The sequence below is a fragment of the Entelurus aequoreus genome, linkage group LG26 (genome assembly GCF_033978785.1).
Source record: "Entelurus aequoreus isolate RoL-2023_Sb linkage group LG26, RoL_Eaeq_v1.1, whole genome shotgun sequence".
NCBI classification, from domain to species: domain Eukaryota; kingdom Metazoa; phylum Chordata; class Actinopteri; order Syngnathiformes; family Syngnathidae; genus Entelurus; species Entelurus aequoreus.
In genome coordinates, this window is record NC_084756.1 from 6,165,425 (window position 1) to 6,187,376 (window position 21,952).

Here is a 21,952-nt window from a genome sequence, read left to right on the forward strand (position 1 = left end):
GTAGATGTGACATCGTTTGAAGTAGATTAAAGTAAAAAGGAGTAGACAGAACATCATTTAAAGTACATTGACATGAAAAGGAGTCGACAGAACATCATTTGAAGTACACTGAAGAGAAAAGGAGTAGATAGAACACCGTTTGGAGTAAATTGAAGGGAAAAGGAGATGTGACATCATTTGAAGTACATTGAAGTAAAAAGGAGTAGATAGAACATCATTTTAAGTACAATGAAGTGAAAAGGCGGAGACGTGACATTGTTTGAAGTAGATAGAGGTGAAAAGGAGTAGATAGTCCACCATTTGAAGTACAATTTGAAGTAGATTGAAGTGAAAAGGAGGAGATAGAACATTGTTTGAAGTAGATTGAAGTGAACAGGAGATAGAACATCGTTTGAAGTAGATTGAAGTGAAAAGGAGGAGATAGAACATCGTTTGAAGTAGATTGAATTGAACAGGAGGAAATAGAACATCGTTTGAAGTAGATTGAAGTGAAAAGGAGGAGATAGAACGTCATTTGAAGTACAATGAAGTGAAAAAGAGGAGACGTGACATCGTTTGAAGTACAATAAAGTTCAGTTTCAGTTTATTTGTAAGTGAAAGGGAGTAGATAGAACATCCTTTGAAGTAGTGATGACAAGGAGATGGAAGAAGCATCCTAGTCCAGGTTGGAGGCTGCCTTGTGCACGGCGGAGGTGGCCTGGTTGACAAAGCTGCTCTTGCTCATGCCTTGCTGTGAGGACACAACACACACTAGTCACTTCTCATCAGCAACTACACAACGTTAGTGTGAGAACCTCATCAGTAACTACACAACGTTAGTGTGAGAACCTCATTAGCAACAACAGAACGTTAGTGTAAGAACCTCATCAGCAACAACAGAACGTTAGTGTGAGAACCTCATCAGCTACAACAGAACGTTAGTGTAGGAACCTCATCAGCAACAACAGAACGTTAGTGTGAGAACCTCATCAGCAACAACAGAACGTTAGTGTGAGAACCTCATCAGCAACAACACAACGTTAGTGTAAAAACCTCATCAGCAACAACACAACGTTAGTGTGAGAATCTCATCAGCAACAACAGAACGTTAGTGTGAGAACCTCATCAGCAACAACACAACGTTAGTGTGAGAACCTCATCAGCAACAACACAATGTTAGTGTGAGAACCTCATCAGCAACAACACAACGTTATTGTGAGAACCTCATCAGCAACAACACAACGTTAGTGTAAGAACCTCATCAGCAACAACACAACGTTAGTGTGAGAACCTCATCAGCAACAACAGAACGTTAGTGTAAAAACCTCATCAGCAACAACAGAACATTAGTGTGAGAACCTCATCAGCAACAACAGAACGTCAGTGTGAGAACCTCATCAGTAACAACAGAACATTAGTGTGAGAACCTCATCAGCAACAACAGAACGTTAGTGTGAGAACCTCATCAGCAACAACAGAACGTTAGTGTGAGAACCTCATCAGCAACAACACAACGTTAGTGTGAGAACCTCATCAGCAACAACAGAACGTTAGTGTGAGAACCTCATCAGCAACAACAAAACAGTGTGAGAACCTCATCAGCAACAACACAACGTTAGTGTGAGAACCTCATCAGCAACTACACAACGTTAGTGTGAGAACCTCATCAGCAACAACAGAACGTTAGTGTGAGAACCTCATCAGCAACAACAGAACGTTAGTTTGAGAACCTCATCAGCAACAACAGAACATTAGTGTGAGAACCTCATCAGCAACAACAGAACTTTAGTGTGAGAACCTCATCAGCAACAACAGAACGTTAGTGTGAGAACCTCATCAGCAACAACAGAACGTTAGTGTGAGAACCTCATCAGCAACAACACAACATTAGTGTGAGAACCTCATCAGCAACAACACAACGTTAGTGTGAGAACCTCATCAGCAACAACACAACGTTATTGTGAGAACCTCATCAGCAACAACAGAACGTTAGTGTAAGAACCTCATCAGCAACAACACAACGTTAGTGTGAGAACCTCATCAGCAACAACAGAACGTTAGTGTAAGAACCTCATCAGCAACAACAGAACGTTAGTGTGAGAACCTCATCAGCAACAACAGAACGTTAGTGTGAGAACCTCATCAGCAACAACAGAACGTTAGTGTGAGAACCTCATCAGCAACAACAGAACTTTAGTGTGAGAACAACATCAGCAACAACAGAACGTTAGTGTGAGAACCTCATCAGCAACAACAGAACGTTAGTGTGAGAACCTCATCAGCAACAACAGAATGTTAGTGTGAGAACCTCATCAGCAACAACACAACGTTAGTGTGAGAACCTCATCAGCAACAACACAACGTTAGTGTGAGAACCTCATCAGCAACAACACAACGTTAGTGTGAGAACCTCATCAGCAACAACACAACGTTAGTGTGAGAACCTCATCAGCAACAACACAACGTTATTGTGAGAACCTCATCAGCAACAACACAACGTTAGTGTAAGAACCTCATCAGCAACAACACAACGTTAGTGTGAGAACCTCATCAGCAACAACAGAACGTTAGTGTAAGAACCTCATCAGCAACAACAGAACGTTAGTGTGAGAACCTCATCAGCAACAACAGAACGTTAGTGTGAGAACCTCATCAGCAACTACAGAACGTTAGTGTGAGAACCTCATCAGCAACAACAGAACGTTAGTGTGAGAACCTCATCAGCAACAACAGAACGTTAGTGTGAGAACCTCATCAGCAACAACAGAACGTTAGTGTGAGAACCTCATCAGTAACAACAGAACGTTAGTGTGAGAACCTCATCAGCAACAACAGAACGTTAGTGTGAGAACCTCATCAGCAACAACAGAACGTTAGTGTGAGAACCTCATCAGCAACAACAGAACTTTAGTGTGAGAACCTCATCAGCAACAACAGAACGTTAGTGTGAAAACCTCATCAGCAACAACAGAACTTTAGTGTGAGAACCTCATCAGCAACAACAGAACGTTACTGTGAGAACCTCATCAGCAACTACAGAATGTTAGTGTGAGAACCTCATCAGCAACAACAGAACGTTAGTGTGAGAACCTCATCAGCAACTACAGAACGTTAGTGTGAGAACCTCATCAGCAACAACAGAACGTTAGTGTAAGAACCTCATCAGCTACAACAGAACGTTAGTGTAAGAACCTCATCAGCAACAACAGAACGTTAGTGTAAGAACCTCATCAGCTACAACAGAACGTTAGTGTAAGAACCTCATCAGCAACAACAGAACGTTAGTGTGAGAACCTCATCAGCTACAACAGAACGTTAGTGTAAGAACCTCATCAGCAACAACAGAACGTTAGTGTGAGAACCTCATCAGCTACAACAGAACGTTAGTGTAAGAACCTCATCAGCAACAACAGAACGTTAGTGTAAGAACCTCATCAGCTACAACAGAACGTTAGTGTAAGAACCTCATCAGCTACAACAGAATGTTAGTGTGAGAACCTCATCAGACCGGAGTGGCAACATTCCTCATGTAGTGACTAATATGAGAGGAGGACACAACTCACCTTTTTCAGGAGGCTCTGGATGTCTTTGTAGGACCACAGCTGGTAGAGAAACAGTGATGCTGCCTTGCTGGACTTGGGGAAGTGTCTAGAAGGAGACTCACTTTTAGCATCTAGACCATGGCACACTTTTCATATGGACCTGCTCACGGGACAAGACCATAGACCAGCACTTCTTTCACCAAGTACCAACTTTAGACAACACTTGGCTCTTCAACTACCACCATAATTACAGTAGTGTAGTAGACCTAAGTATTCATTAAGTACCACCATAATGACAACATTAATTACAGTAGTGTAGTAGACCTAAGTATTCATTAAGTACCACCATAATGACAACATTAAATACAGTAGTGTAGTAGTCCTAAGTATTCATTAAGTACCACCATAATGACAACATTTCAATGTCAAATCAAGGTCACAACCCAACATTGATTAAACGTTATCAGAAATGATGATGAGGATTGTTCCAATGTTGTATTTGAGTTGGTCAAAGTCATGACTTAAGTCAAGGTCAGGACTTAAGTCAAAGTCAGGATTTAAGTCCAGGTCAGAACTTAAGTCAAGGTCAGGATTTAAGTCAAGGTCAGGACTTAAGTCAAGATCAGGACATAAGTCAAGGTCAGGACGTAAGTCAAGGTCAGGACTTAAGTCAAGGTCAGGACGTAAGTCAAGGCCAGGACTTAAGTCAAGGCCAGGACTTAAGTCAAGGTCAGGACTTAAGTCAAGGCCACGACTTAAGCCAAGATCAGGACCTAAGTCAAGGTCAGGACTTAAGTCATAGTCATGATTTAAGTCAAGGTCAGGACTTAAGTCAAGGTCAGGACCTAAGTCAAGGTCAGGACTTAAGTCAAAGTCAGGACTTAAGTCAAGGTCAGGACTTAAGTCAAGGTCAGGACTTAAGTCAAGATCAGGACTTAAGTCAAGGTCAGGACTTAAGTCAAGGTCAGGACTCAAGTCAAAGTCAGGACTTAAGTCAAGGTCAGGACTTAAGTCAAGGTCAGTACTCAAGTCAAAGTCAGGACTTAAGTCAAGGCCAGGATTTAAGTCAAGGCCAGGACTTAAGTCAAGGTCAGGACTTAAGTCAAGGTCAGGACTTAAGTCAAGGCCAGGACATAAGTCAAGGTCAGGACTTAAGTCAAGGCCAGGACATAAGTCAAGGCCAGGACTTAAGTCAAAGTCAGGATTTAAGTCAAGGTCAGGACTTAAGTCAAGGTCAGGATTTAAATCAAGGTCAGGACTTAAGTCAAGGTCAGGACTTAAGTCAAGGTCAGAACTTAAGTCAAGGTCAGGACTTAAGTCAAGATCAGGACATAAGTCAAGATCAGGACATAAGTCAAGGTCAGGACTTAAGTCAAGATCAGGACATAAGTCAAGGTCAGGACGTAAGTCAAGGTCAGGACTTAAGTCAAGGTCAGGATTTAAGTCAAGGCCAGGACTTAAGTCAAGGCCAGGACTTAAGTCAAGGTCAGGACTTAAGTCAAGGCCACGACTTAAGCCAAGATCAGGACCTAAGTCAAGGTCAGGACTTAAGTCATAGTCATGATTTAAGTCAAGGTCAGGACTTAAGTCAAGGTCAGGACCTAAGTCAAGGTCAGGACTTAAGTCAAAGTCAGGACTTAAGTCAAGGTCAGGACTTAAGTCAAGGTCAGGACTTAAGTCAAGATCAGGACTTAAGTCAAGGTCAGGACTTAAGTCAAGGTCAGGACTCAAGTCAAAGTCAGGACTTAAGTCAAGGTCAGGACTTAAGTCAAGGTCAGTACTCAAGTCAAAGTCAGGACTTAAGTCAAGGCCAGGATTTAAGTCAAGGCCAGGACTTAAGTCAAGGTCAGGACTTAAGTCAAGGTCAGGACTTAAGTCAAGGCCAGGACATAAGTCAAGGTCAGGACTTAAGTCAAGGCCAGGACATAAGTCAAGGCCAGGACTTAAGTCAAAGTCAGGATTTAAGTCAAGGTCAGGACTTAAGTCAAGGTCAGGATTTAAATCAAGGTCAGGACTTAAGTCAAGGTCAGGACTTAAGTCAAGGTCAGAACTTAAGTCAAGGTCAGGACTTAAGTCAAGATCAGGACTTAAGTCAAGGTAGTGACTTAAGTCAAGGCCAGGACTTAAGTCAAGGCCAGGACTTAAGTCAAAGTCAGGATTTAAGTCAAGGTCAGGACTTAAGTCAAGGTCAGGATTTAAGTTAAGGTCAGGACTTAAGTCAAGGTCAGGACTTAAGTCAAGGTCATGATTTAAGTCAAGGTCATGATTTAAGTCGAGGTCATGATTTAAGTCAAGGTCATGATTTAAGTCGAGGTCATGATTTAAGTCAAGGTCATGATTTAAGTCAAGGTTGTTTCCATGTGTGGTGTCTGCTGGGATGTCTCACAGTAGTTGAAGACATGACATTGCAATGAAGGTCACCACAAGGTGTGAACACAATCATCAACATCATGTCAGGAGACTTCAATTATTATTGTTATTAAACTTATGTCATAGTTTACTTTCACCTTGTAAATCTAAACAAACCTTGGCAACATATCCTATTTGTTTTATGTTGTCAGCATATTTTCTAGGGGGATGATTCTTAAAAGTTTGAAAAATGTTCAATTCCTGTGTTATTTTGTTCAATATTTATTTGCTACATGAATGTTCCAGAAAGTGTTTCTTAGCTCTACAAGCGGACTAAACCGATGCTGATCCACTTTTATTGCAGCACATAAACTGATGCTGATCCACTTTTATTGCAGCACATAAACTGATGCTGATCCACTTTTATTGCAGCACATAAACCGATGCTGATCCACTTTTATTGCAGCACATAAACCGATGCTGATCCACTTTTATTGCAGCACATAAACCGATGCTGATCCACTTTTATTGCAGCACATAAACCGATGCTCATCCACTTTTATTGCAGCACATAAACTGATGCTGATACACTTTTATTGCAGCACATAAACTGATGCTGATACACTTTTATTGCAGCACATAAACTGATGCTGATCCACTTTTATTGCAGCACACAAACTGATGCTGATCCACTTTTATTGCAGCACATAAACTGATGCTGATCCACTTTTATTGCAGCACATAAACTGATGCTGATCCACTTTTATTGCAGCACATAAACTGATGCTGATCCACTTTTATTGCAGCACATGAAGGATAAGAGAAGCGATAAGGAGCATCCTGGTGATGCAGAATGAAAGTGAAAGTGAAAGAGTCCAAATGCTATCATTATTGAGGTTAAAGTTCACCACTCACTTGTTCTGGCTGAGGTCCTGCAGAGCCGTGATCAGCTGAGCGTTCACCAGGTGCTTGCCTTTCTCTGGTTCCTTGGCCAGCAGGAAGTTGGCGGTCTGGCACGCCATGGCCAGCGTGTCGTCCGACTCGTTCCCCGCACCCGTGCCCGCCTGCAGGATGCTCAGCAGCTCGGGCAGCACTTTCCGAGCTGAGGGGGAAGGTGATTTCTTACTATTTCATCTTTAGCACATTTGCAACATTTTCTAACAAAAAAACTTTTTTAAATTGACATTATGGGGTATTGTGTGTAGAATGTTGAGGACAAAAATGAATATATTCCATTTTTGGAATAAAGTGATTTCTTACTATTTAATCTTTAGTAAATTTGCAACATTTTCTAACAAAAAAAACATTTTCAAATTGACATTATGGGGTATTATGTGTAGATTTTTGAGGACAAAATTTTTTTATTACATTTTTGGAATAAGGTGATTTCTTACTATTTAATATTTAATAAATTAGCAACATTTTCTAACAAAAAACTTTTTCTAATTGTTATCATTGGGTGTTGTGTGTAGAATTTTGAGGACAAAAATGAATGTATTCCATTTTTGGTATAAGGTGATTTCTTACTATTTAATCTTTAGTAAACTTGCAACATTGTCTAACTTTTTTTTTTTTTTTAAATTGACATTATGGGGTATTGTGTGTAGAGTTTTGAGGACAGAAATTAATTTATTCAATTTTAGGAATAAGGGGATTTCTTACTATTTAATTTTTAATAAATTAGCAACATTTTCTAACAAAAATTATTTTTCAAATGGACATTATTGGGTGTTGTGTGTAGAATTTTGAGGACAAAAATGAATGTATTCCATTTTTGGAATACAGTGATTTCTTACTATTTAATCTTTAATACATTTGCAACATTTTCTAGCAAAAAAACATTTTCAAATTGACATTATGGGGTATTGTGTGTAGAATTTTGAGGACAAAAATGAATTAATTCTATTTTTGGAATAAGTTGATTTCTTATTATTTAATCTTTAATAAATTTGCAACATTTTCTAACAAAAAACATTTTCAAATTGACATTATGGGGTATTTTGTGTAGAATTTTGAGGACAAAAATGAATTAATTCCATTTTTCGAATACGGTGATTTCTTACTATTTAATATTTAATAAATTAGCACAATTTTTAACAAAAAAAACCTTTTTCAAATTGTCATTATGGGGTATTGTGTGTAGAATTTTGAGGACAAAAATTAATTTATGAAATTTTTGGAATAAGGTGATTTCTTACTATTTAATCTTTAATAAATTAGCAACATTTTCTTTCAAAAAACTTTTTCAAACTGTCATTATGGGGTATTGTGTGTAGAATTTTGAGAAACTAAAAATTAATTTATAAAATTTTTGGAATACAGTGATTTCTTACTATTTAATCTTTAATAAATTTGCAACATTTTCTAACAAAAAAACGTTTTCAAATTGACATTATGGGGTATTGTGTGTAGAATTTTAAGGACAAAAATGGACAAATTCCATTTTTGGAATAAGGTGATTCCTTACTCTTTATTATTTAATAAATTAGCAACATTTTCTAACAAAAAACTTTTTGAAATTGTCATTAATGGGTGTTGTGTGTAGAATTTTGAGGACAAAAATAGATTTATTACATTTTTGGAATAAGGTGATTTCTTACTATTTAATCTTTAGTAAATTAGCAACATTTTCTAACAAAAAACCTTTTGAAATTGTCATTATGGGGTATTGTGTGTAGAATTTTGAGGACAAAAATGAATTTATTCCATTTTAGGAACAAGGCTGTAATAAAAAGTGAAGTGTTTTAAAACACATTTTAGTTTTCCCCCAAATAACAAACCCAATAATGATTATATTTTGAGATAAATACGCTTTAAAGAGTTGTTCACAATATGTATCCACCTGCTGAGACTTGGGTCTCGTTAGAAAAGTCTTTTGGAAAGGGTGATCCAGAATCTCAGGATGTGAAGGAAAGCTTTTCCGAGCAGGAAGTTGTAGAACGTTCTTACCTAAGGTGCCGTGCAGGTTAGTGTTCTTGGACAGGTTGCGTACCAAGGCCACGGCGTTCCTCTGCACGCTGACTTTGTTGGACTTCAGAAGAGGGCTGATGGCCTGCAGGCCTTCCAGCTTCTGCACGATGTTCTGGCTCATGGCGTCAGACACCTCCACACAGGTGCAGACATGAACATCAAGCATGTGGAAAGTCAACCTTCACCTGCCGAGTGGAGCTCACAATGCCTTCCTGGGCCGTCAGGTTCTGCAGGGCCCCACAGCAGGCCTCCTGAGTCTCCCCCTGCTGGCTGGAGCCCAGCAGGGCCAAGTAGGTCTGCAAGGTCTGGGAGTGCAGGAGCCAGCCGGCGCCGCTGGGGTTGGAGTCCTCCACCACGGGGAAGTCAAAGGAGTGCTGCGCCGGGCCAGAGGGTTCAGAATATGACTTGATGTGATTGGACAGTCAGGACAGACATGTCATGCTCAGAAATGGAATCAGTGACTTTTAAAGGGAATCGGTGGATTTTAAAACAGTAGGAAAAGGAAAAGGTTCAAGAATGTCAGACTCTAGTCTTGTCTGTGACATCATCACAACAACATGGCGGATAGATGTGGTGGTCGAAAAAGATTATTAGAAACATGAGACCATATCATGAATTACAACTTTCAGCTACAGCCCGACTGCAAAAGCCAACACAACACAACTATGGGCCACAAAGGACGCAACCGATACGATGGTTGGATGAAAAATAAATAAATACTGGAGATGTGTATATATACGTAGATATATATTATTTATATATACACACACACACACACATATATATATATATACAAACCCAGTTTCCATATGTGTTGGGAAATTGTGTTAGATGTAAATATAAACGGAATACAATGATTTGCAAATCCTTTTCAACCCATATTCAGTTGAATGCACTACAAAGACAACATATTTGATGTTCAAACTCATAAACTTTTTTTATTTTGCAAATAATAATGAACTTAGAATTTCATGGCTGCAACACGTGCCAAAGTAGTTGGGAAAGGGCATGTTCACCACTGTGTTACATGGCCTTTCCTTTTAACAACACTCAGTAAACGTTTGGGAACTGAGGAGACACATTTTTGAAGCTTCTCAGGTGGAATTCTTTCCCATTCTTGCTTGATGTACAGCTTAAGTTGTTCAACAGTCCGGGGGTCTCCCTTGTGCTATTTTAGGCTTCATGTTGCACCAATGGGAGACAGGTCTGGACTACAGGCAGGCCAGTCTAGTACCTGCACTCTTTTACTATGAAGCCACGTTGATGTGACACGTGGCTTGGCATTGTCTTGCTGAAATAAGCAGGGGCGTCCATGGTAACGTTGCTTGGATGGCAACATATGTTGCTCCAAAAGCTGTATGTACCTTTCAGCATTAATGGTGCCTTCACAGATGTGTAAGTTACCCATGTCTTGGGCACTAATACACCCCCATACCATCACACATGCTGCCTTTTACACTTTGCGCCTAGAACAAACCGGATGGTTCTTTTCCTCTTTGGTCCGGAGGACACAACGTCCAGTTTCCAAAAACAATTTGAAATGTGGACTCGTCAGACCACAGAACACTTTTCCACTTTGTATCAGTCCATCTTAGATGAGCTCAGGCCCAGTGAAGCCGACGGCGTTTCTGGGTGTTGTTGATAAACGGTTTTCGCCTTGCATAGGAGAGTTTTAACTTGCACTTACAGATGTAGCGACCAACTGTAGTTACTGACAGTGGGTTTCTGAAGTGTTCCTGAGCCCATGTGGTGATATCCTTTACACACTGATGTCGCTTGTTGATGCAGTACAGCCTGAGGGGTGGAAGGTCACGGGCTTAGCTGCTTACGTGCAGTGATTTCTCCAGATTCTCTGAACCCTTTGATGATATTCCGGAGCGTAGATGGTGAAATCCCTAAATTCCTTGCAATAGCTGCTTGAGAAAGGTTTTTCTTAAACTGTTCAACAATTTGCTCAGGCATTTGTTGACAAAGTGGTGACCCTCGCCCCGTCCTTGTTTGTGAATGACTGAGCATTTCATGGAAGCTGCTTTTATACCCAATCATGGCAGCCACCTGTTCCCAATTTGCCTGTTCACCTGTGGGATGTTCCAAATAAGAGTTTGATGAGCATTCCTCAACTTTATCAGTATTTATTGCCACCTTTCCCAACTTCTTTGTCACGTGTTGCTGGCAGCAAATTCTAAAGTTAATGATTATTTGCACAAAAAAAAAATGTTTATCAGTTTGAACATCAAATATGTTGTCTTTGTAGCATATTCAACTGAATATGGGTTGAAAATGATTTGCAAATCATTGTATTCCGTTTATATTTACATCTAACACAATTTCCCAACTCATATGGAAACGGGGTTTGTAATACACTAAATACAAAAAAATACAACAATTTGAATAGCTCTGATGTACATTAATCACAAGACAATAAGTTGCTCAATAAGTTACAGTAGTTATGGTCATGTCAGGACTCTGTGCAGGCCAGTCAAGTTCATCCACACCAGACTCTGTCATCCATGTCTTTATGGACCTTGCTTTGTGCACTGGTGCGCAGTCATGTTGGAAGAGGAAGGGGCCCGCTCCAAACTGTTCCCACAAGGTTGGGAGCATGGAATTGTCCAAAAATGTTTTGGTATCCTGGAGCACTCAAAGTTCCTTTCACAAGCCCAACTCCAGAAAAACAACCCCACACCATAATTCCTCCTCCAGCAAATTTCACACTCGGCACAATGCAGTCCGAAATGTTGCGTTCTCCTGGCAACCTCCAAACCCAGACTGGTCCCTCAGGTTGCCAGATGGAAAAGTGTGATTACATCACATGACTCCTGCAGGTGACATGTTTACATCACATGACTCCTGCAGGTGACATGTTTACATCACATGACTGCAGGTGACATGTTTACATCACATGACTCCTGCAGGTGACACGTTTACATCACATGACTGCAGGTGACATGTTTACATCACATGACTGCAGGTGACATGTTTACATCACATGACTGCAGGTGACATGTTTACATCACATGACTCCTGCAGGTGACATGTTTACATCACATGACTGCAGGTGACATGTTTACATCACATGACTGCTGATGACATGTTTACATCACATGACTGCAGGTGACATGTTTACATCACATGACTCCTGCAGGTGACATATTTACATCACATGACTGCAGGTGACATGTTTACATCACATGACTCCTGCAGGTGACATATTTACATCACATGACTGCAGGTGACATGTTTACATCACATGACTGCAGGTGACATGTTTACATCACATGACTCCTGCAGGTGACATATTTACATCACATGACTCCTGCAGGTGACATGTTTACATCACATGACTGCAGGTGACATATTTACATCACATGACTCCTGCAGGTGACATGTTTACATCACATGACTGCAGGTGACATGTTTACATCACATGACTGCAGGTGACATGTTTACATCACATGACTCCTGCAGGTGACATGTTTACATCACATGACTCCTGCAGGTGACACATTTACATCACATAACTCCTGCAGGTGACATGTTTACATCACATGACTGCAGGTGACATGTTTACATCACATGACTGCAGGTGACATATTTACATCACATAACTCCTGCAGGTGACATGTTTACATCACATGACTGCAGGTGACATGTTTACATCACATGACTGCAGGTGACATATTTACATCACATGACTCCTGCAGGTGACATGTTTACATCACATGACTGCAGGTGACATGTTTACATCACATGACTCCTGCAGGTGACATGTTTACATCACATGACTGCAGGTGACATGTTTACATCACATGACTGCAGGTGACATGTTTACATCACATGACTGCTGATGACATCATCTCACCTTGCTGTTGGCCCCTGGCCTCTGTGGACTGAAGCAGCCGATGGGCCCCGCCTCGGCCTCAGGGTCACTCTGGCCCTCGGGGTGGGCCAACGCCGTGATGCGGTTGAACAAGGCCGGTGACTCCGCCTCCAGCTGGAAGGTGAGGTTGTGCAGGATGCACACGCAGTTCTCTACGGACTGATTTCACAGGTGAGCGACACGTGAGCGACACGTGAGTGACACGTGAGTGACACGTGAGCGGCGTGAGGCGAGCAGCACTCACCTTGTCTTCAGGTGTGCCGGCCTGCACGCAGTCCCTGAGGTACGCCACCAGGGAGTCGATCAGACCGCGACATTTCCTCATGGTCTGACGGTTGCTCTGCTTGGCGCTGCTCAGGTTCCTGTCAGCACACACACAATAATATACATGTTTAATATATATATAAATATGCATGTATAATATATATATAAATATACATGTATAATATATATATAAATAGACATGTATAATATATATATAAATATACATGTATAATATATATATAAATAGACATGTATAATATATATATATAAATATACATGTATAATATATATATAAATATACATATAAATATAAATGTATAATATATATATATATATATATATATATATATATATATATAAATATACATGTTTAATATATATATAAATATACATGTTTAATATACACTACCGTTCAAAAGTTTGAGGTCACATTGAAATGTCCTTATTTTTTAAGGAAAAGCACTGTACTTTTCAATGAAGATAACTTTAAACTAGTCTTAACTTTAAAGAAATACACTCTATACATTGCTAATGTGGTAAATGACTATTATAGCTGCAAATGTCTGGTTTTTGGTGCAATATCTACATAGGTGTATAGAGGCCCATTTCCAGCAACTATCACTCCAGTGTTCTAATGGTACAATGTGTTTGCTCATTGGCTCAGAAGACTAATTGATGATTAGAAAACCCTTGTGCAATCATGTTCACACATCTGAAAACAGTTTAGCTCGTTACAGAAGCTACAAAACTGACCTTCCTTTGAGCAGATTGAGTTTCTGGAGCATCACATTTGTGGGGTCAATTAAACGCTCAAAATGGCCAGAAAAAGAGAACGTGGTAGGCCAAAATAATATGATGTTGCGGGCCACAATAATATGATATTGCAGGCCCCAATAAAATGATGTGGTAGGCCACGATAAAATGATGTCGCAGGCCCAATAAAATGATGTGGAAGGCCAGAATAAAATGATGTTGCAGGCCATGATAATATGATGTTGCAGGCCCCAATAAAATTATATGGTAGTCCATTATGAAATGATGTTGCAGGCTCCAATAAAATAATGTGGTAGGCCAATATAAAATTATGTCGAAAGGCCACAATAAAATTATTTCTCAGGCCCCAATAAAATGATGTGGTAGGCCACAATAATATGATACCAAAGACTATAAAAATGGGACCCATAACCTCCCTGCTTGGCACTCAGCAACAAAGGATTGGAGTTGGGGGTTAAATCACCAAAATGATTCCCGGGCGCGGCGCCGCTGCTGCCCACTGCTCCCCAAGGGGATGGGACAAATGCAGAGGACAAATTTCACCACATCTAGTGTGTGTGTGACAATCATTGGTACTTTAATCTTTAATTAATCTTAATGTTGCAGGCCCCAATAAAATGAAGTGGTAGGTCATTATAAAATGATGTTCCAGGTCCCAAAAAAATGATGCGATAGGCCATTATAAAATTATGTCACAGGCCACAATAAAATGAAGCGGTAGACCATTATAAAATTATGTTGCAGGACACAATGAATTGATATGGTGGCACACATTACAATGATGTGGCAAACCACAATAAATGATGTGACAGGACACAATAAATTGATATGTGGCAAACATTAGAATGATGTGGCAAACATTAGAATGATGTGGCGAACCACAATAAAATGAGTTGGCAGGACACAATAAAATTATGTGGCAGGCCACAATAAAATTATGTAGCAGGCCAGAATAAAATGATGTGGCACACATTAGATTGATGTTGTGAACCACAATAAAATGATGTGGCACACATTAGAATGATGTTGTGAACAACAATAAAATTATGTAGCAGGACACAATAAAATTATGTAGCAGGCCACCATAAAATGATATGGTGGCACACATTAGAATGATGTTGCGAACCACGATAAAATAATTTGGCAGGACACAATAAAATTATCTGGCAGGCCACAATAAAATGATGTGGCACACATTAGAATTATGTTTTGAACAACAATAAAATTATGTAGCAGGACACAATAAAATGATATGATGGCACACATTAGAATGATGTTGCGAACCACGATAAAATGATGTAGCAGGCCACAATCAAATGATATTGTGGCACACATTAGAATTATGTTGCGAACCACAATAAAATGATGTACCAGGCAACAATAAAATGATATGGTGCCACACATTAGAATTATGTGGCGAACCACTATAAAATTATTTGGCAGGACACAATAAAATTATGTGGCAGGCGACGATAAAATGATGTGGCACACATTAGAATGATGTTGCGAACCACGATAAAATGATGTGGCAGGACACAATAAAATTATGTAGCAGCCCACAATTAAATGATGTGGCAGGACACAATAAAATTATGTAGCAGGCCAATATAAAATGATATAGTGGCACACATTAGAATGATGTTGCGAACCACGATAAAATTATGTAGCAGGCCACAATAAAATGATATGGTGGCACACATTAGAATGATGTTGCGAACCACTATAAAATGATGTAGCAGGCCACAATAAAATGATATTGTGGCACACATTAGAATTATGTTGCGAACCACTATAAAATGATGTGGAAGGTCAATGTAAAATGATATGATGGCACACATTAGAATGATGTTGTGAACCATTATAAAATGATGTAGCAGGCCACAATAAAATGATATGGTGGCACACATTAGAATGATGTTGCGAACCACTATAAAATGATGTAGCAGGCCACAATAAAATGGTATGGTGGCACACATTAGAATGATGTTGCGAACCACAATAAAATGATGTAGCAGGCCAATATAAAATTATATGGTGGCACACATTAGAATGATGTTGCGAACCACGATAAAATGATGTAGCAGGTCACTATAAAATGATATGGTGGCACACATTAGAATGATGTTGCGAACAACCATAAAATGATGTAGCAGGCCACAATAAAATGATATCGTGGCACACATTAGAATGATGTTGCGGACCACAATAAAATTATGTGGCAGGTCAAGGTAAAATGATATGATGGCACACATTAGAATGATGTTGCGAACCACTATAAAATGATGTAGCAGGCCACAATAAAATGGTATGGTGGCACACATTAGAATGGTGTTGCTAACCACAATAAAATTATGTGGCAGGTCAATGTAAAATGATATGATGGCACACATTAGAATGATGTTGCGAACCACGATAAAATGATGTAGCAGGCCACAATAAAATGATATGGTGGCACACATTAGAATGATGTTGCGAACCACGATAAAATGATGTAGCAGGCCACGATAAAATGATATGGTGGCACACATTAGAATGATGTTGCGAACCACAATAAAATTATGTGGCAGGTCAATGTAAAATGATATGATGGCACACATTAGAATGATGTTGCGAACCACAATACAATTATGTGGCAGGTCAATGTAAAATGATATGATGGCACACATTAGAATGATGTTGTGAACCACTATAAAATGATGTAGCAGGCCACAATAAAATGATATGGTGGCACACAGAATGATGTTGTGAACCACTATAAAATGATGTAGCAGGCCACAATAAAATGGTATGGTGGCACACATTAGAATGATGTTGCCAACCACAATAAAATTATGTGGCAGGTCAATGTAAAATGATGTGGCAGACCACATACAAGGAAGTAGCAGGCCACTTGAAATCAAATGATGTGGCAGACCAAGGTAAAATGATGTGGCAGACTATATACAAGGAAGTAGCAGGCCAGGTTTGGCCTCAGGCCACATAAAATAACCAAGTCTTGTTGACATGAGGACAATCAGTAGTAGTGGTCTTGACTGGCAGCGGACCAGCCAGGACTCCTGCTGCTGACACAGAAGGAGTCCTGGAGTCTGTTCTTGACTGAGCAGCCGGGACACTCCTGTGTCAGCAGAGTCCTCCCTAAGTGACCAAGAATTTTACCTCAGACAGCTGGTGGCATGGAAGAAGGTCTCCTGGTCAGGACCGTTGAAGGCGTCTCTCCTGGGACTGCTGGTGTAAGGCAGGATGACACGGTCCATCAGGACTGGCAGGGTGCTCTTCAGCAGGTCTGTCTTCAGACCGTCGGCAGACGACATGTTCCACAGAAGACCTGAGGCCAAACAAACATTGCATTTGAACTTGGTCTAAATACTGGCCTTTGCATTTGAACTTGGTCTAAGTACTGGTCTTTGCATTTGAACTTGGTCTAAGTACTGGTCTTTGCATTTGAATTTGGCCTAAGTACTAGTTTTTGCATTTGAACTTGGTCTAAGTACTGGTCTTTGCATTGGAACTTGGTCTAAGTACTGGTCTTTGCATTGCAACTTGGTCTAAGTACTGGTCTTTGTATTTGAACTTGGTCTAATTACTGGTCTTTGTATTTGAACTTGGTCTGATTACTGGTCTTTGTATTTGAACTTGGTCTAAGTACTGGTCTTTGTATTTGAACTTGGTCTAAGTACTGGTCTTTGCATTTGAACTTGGTCTAAGTACTGGTCTTTGCATTTGAACTTGGTCTAAGTACTGGTCTTTGCATTTGAACTTGGTCTAAATACTGGTCTTTGCATTTGAACTTGGTCTAAGTACTGGTCTTTGCATTTGAACTTGGTCTAAATACTGGTCTTTGCATTTGAACTTGGCCTAAGTACTGGTCTTTGCATTGGAACTTGGTCTAAGTACTGGTCTTTGCATTGGAACTTGGTCTAAGTACTGGTCTTTGTATTTGAACCTGGTCTAATTACTGGTCTTTGTATTTGAACTTGGTCTAATTACTGGTCTTTGCATTTGAACTTGGTCTAAGTACTGGTCTGTGCATTTGAACTTGGTCTAAGTACTGGTCTTTGCATTTGAACTTGGTGTAAGTACTGGTCTTTGCATTTGAACTTGGTCTAAGTACTGGTCTTTGCATTTAACTTGGTCGAGGTACTGGTCTTTGCATTTGAACTTGGTCTAAGTACTGGTCTTTGCATTTGAACTTGGTCTAAGTACTGGTCTTTGCATTTGAACTTGGACTATGTACTGGTCTTTGCATTTAAACTTGGTGTAAGTACTGGTATTTGCATTTGAACTTGGTCTAAGTACTGTTTTTTTGCATTTTAACTTGGTCTAAGCACTGGTCTTTGTATTGTAACTTGGTCTAAGTACTGGTCTTTGCATTGCAACTTGGTCTAAGTACTGGTCTTTGCATTGTAACTTGGTCTAAGTACTGGTCTTTGCATTTGAACTTGGTCTATGTACTGGTCTTTGCATTTGAACTTGGTGTAAGTACTGTTTTTTTGCATTTGAACTTGGTCCAAGCACTGGTCTTTGTATTGTAACTTGGTCTAAGTACTGGTCTTTGCATTGCAACTTGGTCTAAGTACTGGTCTTTGCATTGTAACTTGGTCTAAGTACTGGTGTTTGCATTGTAACTTGGTCTAAGTACTGGTCTTTGCATTGTAACTTGGTCTAAGTACTGGTCTTTGTACCTGTCAGCTGCTTCTGGATCTCCACAGAGTCAGTCTCTCGGAGCAGAGCCACAGAAGCAGCGATGCCTCCACAGTACTGGATCTCCTCCTTGTTGCTGCTGTTCTTAAAGGAGAGGTTTCTCAGGGCGGCAGAGGCCGCCTGGTTGATGCGCAGACTGGGATTCTGTAGGAGCGCCACCAGGGGAGGGATGCCCTTCAGCTTCAGCACCTGAGGAACAGACCCGTGTGAGGACTATGTGGGCCAGGAACACCAGGGATGAGGACCGCCCCCTTTTTGAGGACTATGTGGGCCAGGAACACCAGGGATGAGGACCAGACCTGTGTGAGGACTATGTGGGCCAGGAACACCAGGGATGAGGACCAGACCAGTGTGAGGACTATGTGGGCCAGGAACACCAGGGATGAGGACCAGACCCGTGTGAGGACTATGTGGGCCAGGAACACCAGGGATGAGGACCAGACCAGTGTGAGGACTATGTGGGCCAGGAACACCAGGGATGAGGACCAGACCCGTGTGAGGACTATGTGGGCCAGGAACACCAGGGATGAGGACCAGACCCGTGTGAGGACTATGTGGGCCAGGAACACCAGGGATGAGGACCAGACCCGTGTGAGGACTATGTGGGCCAGGAACACCAGGGATGAGGACCAGACCCGTGTGAAGACTATGTGAGCCAGGAACACCAGGGATGAGGACCAGACCAGTGTGAGGACTATGTGGGCCAGGAACACCAGGGATGAGGACCAGACCCGTGTGAGGACTATGTGGGCCAGGAACACCAGGGATGAGGACCAGACCCGTGTGAGGACTATGTGGGCCAGGAACACCAGGGATGAGGACCAGACCCGTGTGAAGACTATGTGAGCCAGGAACACCAGGGATGAGGACCAGACCCGTGTGAGGACTATGTGGGCCAGGAACACCAGGGATGAGGACCAGACCCGTGTGAAGACTATGTGAGCCAGGAACACCAGGGATGAGGACCAGACCCGTGTGAGGACTATGTGGGCCAGGAACACCAGGGATGAGGACCGCCCCCTTTTTGAGGACTATGTGGGCCAGGAACACCAGGGATGAGGACCAGACCCGTGTGAGGACTATGTGGGCCAGGAACACCAGGGATGAGGACCAGACCAGTGTGAGGACTATGTGGGCCAGGAACACCAGGGATGAGGACCAGACCCGTGTGAGGACTATGTGGGCCAGGAACACCAGGGATGAGGACCAGACCCGTGTGAGGACTATGTGGGCCAGGAACATCAGGGATGAGTCCTCCATGGTGACTTGTTGTCATCTTTAGCAGTAACCTCACTGCTCCAAATGTAGTGGCCTCACCACATGGCCACCTTTACATGACAAACATTCTACCACTCAGGTGTCAAACCCATGACCCAGGGGAGGAGCTGGCCCACCACCTCATTTAAATTGGCCTGTCACACCACCACTTCAAATATACAGTACTACATGGACATACTGTATATTTGAAATATACACTATTACATGACATCCAACATCACAACATCACAACATGACATCAAACTTCACAACCTGACATCCAACATCACAACATGACATTCAACATCACAACATGACATCCAACATCACAACATGACATCAAACATAACAACCCAACATCCAACATCACAACCTGACATCCAACATCACAACATGACATCCAACATCACAACATTACATCCAACATCACAACCTGACATCCAACATCACAACCTGACATCCAACATCACAACATGACATCAAACATCACAACATGACATCCAACATCACAACCTGACATCCAACATCACAACATGACATCCAACATCACAACATGACATCCAACATCACAACATGACATCCAACATCACAACCTGACATCCAACATCACAACATGACATCCAACATCACAACATAACATCCAACATCACAACATGACATCAAACATCACAACCTGATATCCAACATCACAACCTGACATCCAACATCACAACCTGACATCCAACATCACAACCTGACATCCAACATCACAACATGACATCAAACATCACAACCTGACATCCAACATCACAACATGACATCAAACATCACAACATGACATCCAACATCACAACATGACATCCAACATCACAACATGACATCAAACATCACAACCTGATATCCAACATCACAACCTGACATCCAACATCACAACCTGACATCCAACATCACAACCTGACATCCAACATCACAACATGACATCCAACATCACAACATGACATCAAACATCACAACCTGATATCCAACATCACAACCTGACATCCAACATCACAACCTGACATCCAACATCACAACCTGACATCCAACATCACAACATGACATCCAACATCACAACATGACATCAAACATCACAACCTGACATCCAACATCACAACCTGAAATCCAACATCACAACCTGACATCCAACATCACAACTTGACATCCAACATCACAACTTGACATCCAACATCACAACCTGACATCCAACATCACAACCTGACATCCAACATCACAACATGACATCCAACAACACAACTTGACATCCAACAACACAACTTGACATCCAACATCACAACCTGACATCCAACATCACAACTTGACATCCAACATCACAACTTGACATCCAACATCACAACCTGACATCCAACATCACAACATGACATCCAACAACACAACTTGACATCCAACATCACAACCTGACATCCATCATCACAACCTGACATCCAACATCACAACATGACATCCAAGATCACAACATGACATCCAACATCACAACCTGACATCCAACATCACAACCTGACATCCAACATCACAACCTAACATCCAACATCACAACTTGACATCCAACATCACAACTTGACATCCAACATCACAACATGAATTAACATCAAACATGACATCCAACATCACAACCTGACATCCAACATCACAACTTGACATCCAACATCACATGACATCCAACATCACAAAATGACATCCAACATGACATCAAAAATCACAACATGACATCCAACATGACATCCAACATCACAACAATCTGACAAAGAACAACACATGACATCCAACATCACATGACAACGAACATCACATGACATCCAACATCACATGACAACGAACATCACATGACATCCAACATCACAACATGACATCCAACATGACAACATGACATCCAACATGACATCCAACATCACAACATGACATCCAACATCACAACATGACATCCAACATGACAACATGACATCCAACATGACAACATGACAACATGACATCCAACATCACAACATGACATCCAACATGACCTCCAACATCACAACATGACATCCAACATGACAACATGACATCCAACATGACAACATGACAACATGACATCCAACATCACAACATGACATCCAACATGACAACATGACATCCAACATGACAACATGACATCCAACATGACATCCATCATGACAACATGACATCCAACATGACATCCAACATGACATCCAACATGACATCC

General features: G+C 41.1%; 1 protein-coding gene across 2 annotated transcripts in view; it reads right to left on the bottom strand.

Moving 5' to 3' along the window:
• Nucleotides 1–583: 583 nt before the first annotated feature.
• The window catches only part of LOC133643108 (plakophilin-1-like), a 50,026-nt gene continuing 28,657 nt past the window's right edge, over nt 584–21,952 (bottom strand). Inside the window, exons 5-13 of one of the 2 annotated variants that reach the window (XM_062037521.1) lie at nt 18,441–18,648; nt 16,915–17,083; nt 12,965–13,082; nt 12,703–12,879; nt 9,044–9,214; nt 8,820–8,973; nt 6,786–6,972; nt 3,543–3,627; nt 584–730 (exon numbers count right to left, since the gene is read on the bottom strand). In XM_062037521.1, coding sequence (XP_061893505.1) covers nt 656–730; nt 3,543–3,627; nt 6,786–6,972; nt 8,820–8,973; nt 9,044–9,214; nt 12,703–12,879; nt 12,965–13,082; nt 16,915–17,083; nt 18,441–18,648 — 1,344 coding nt within the window. In that variant the 3' untranslated portion in view covers nt 584–655. Of the gene's footprint in view, nt 731–3,542; nt 3,628–6,785; nt 6,973–8,819; nt 8,974–9,043; nt 9,215–12,702; nt 12,880–12,964; nt 13,083–16,914; nt 17,084–18,440; nt 18,649–21,952 lie in introns of those variants that run through there. The other variant, XM_062037522.1, reaches the window with a different exon arrangement.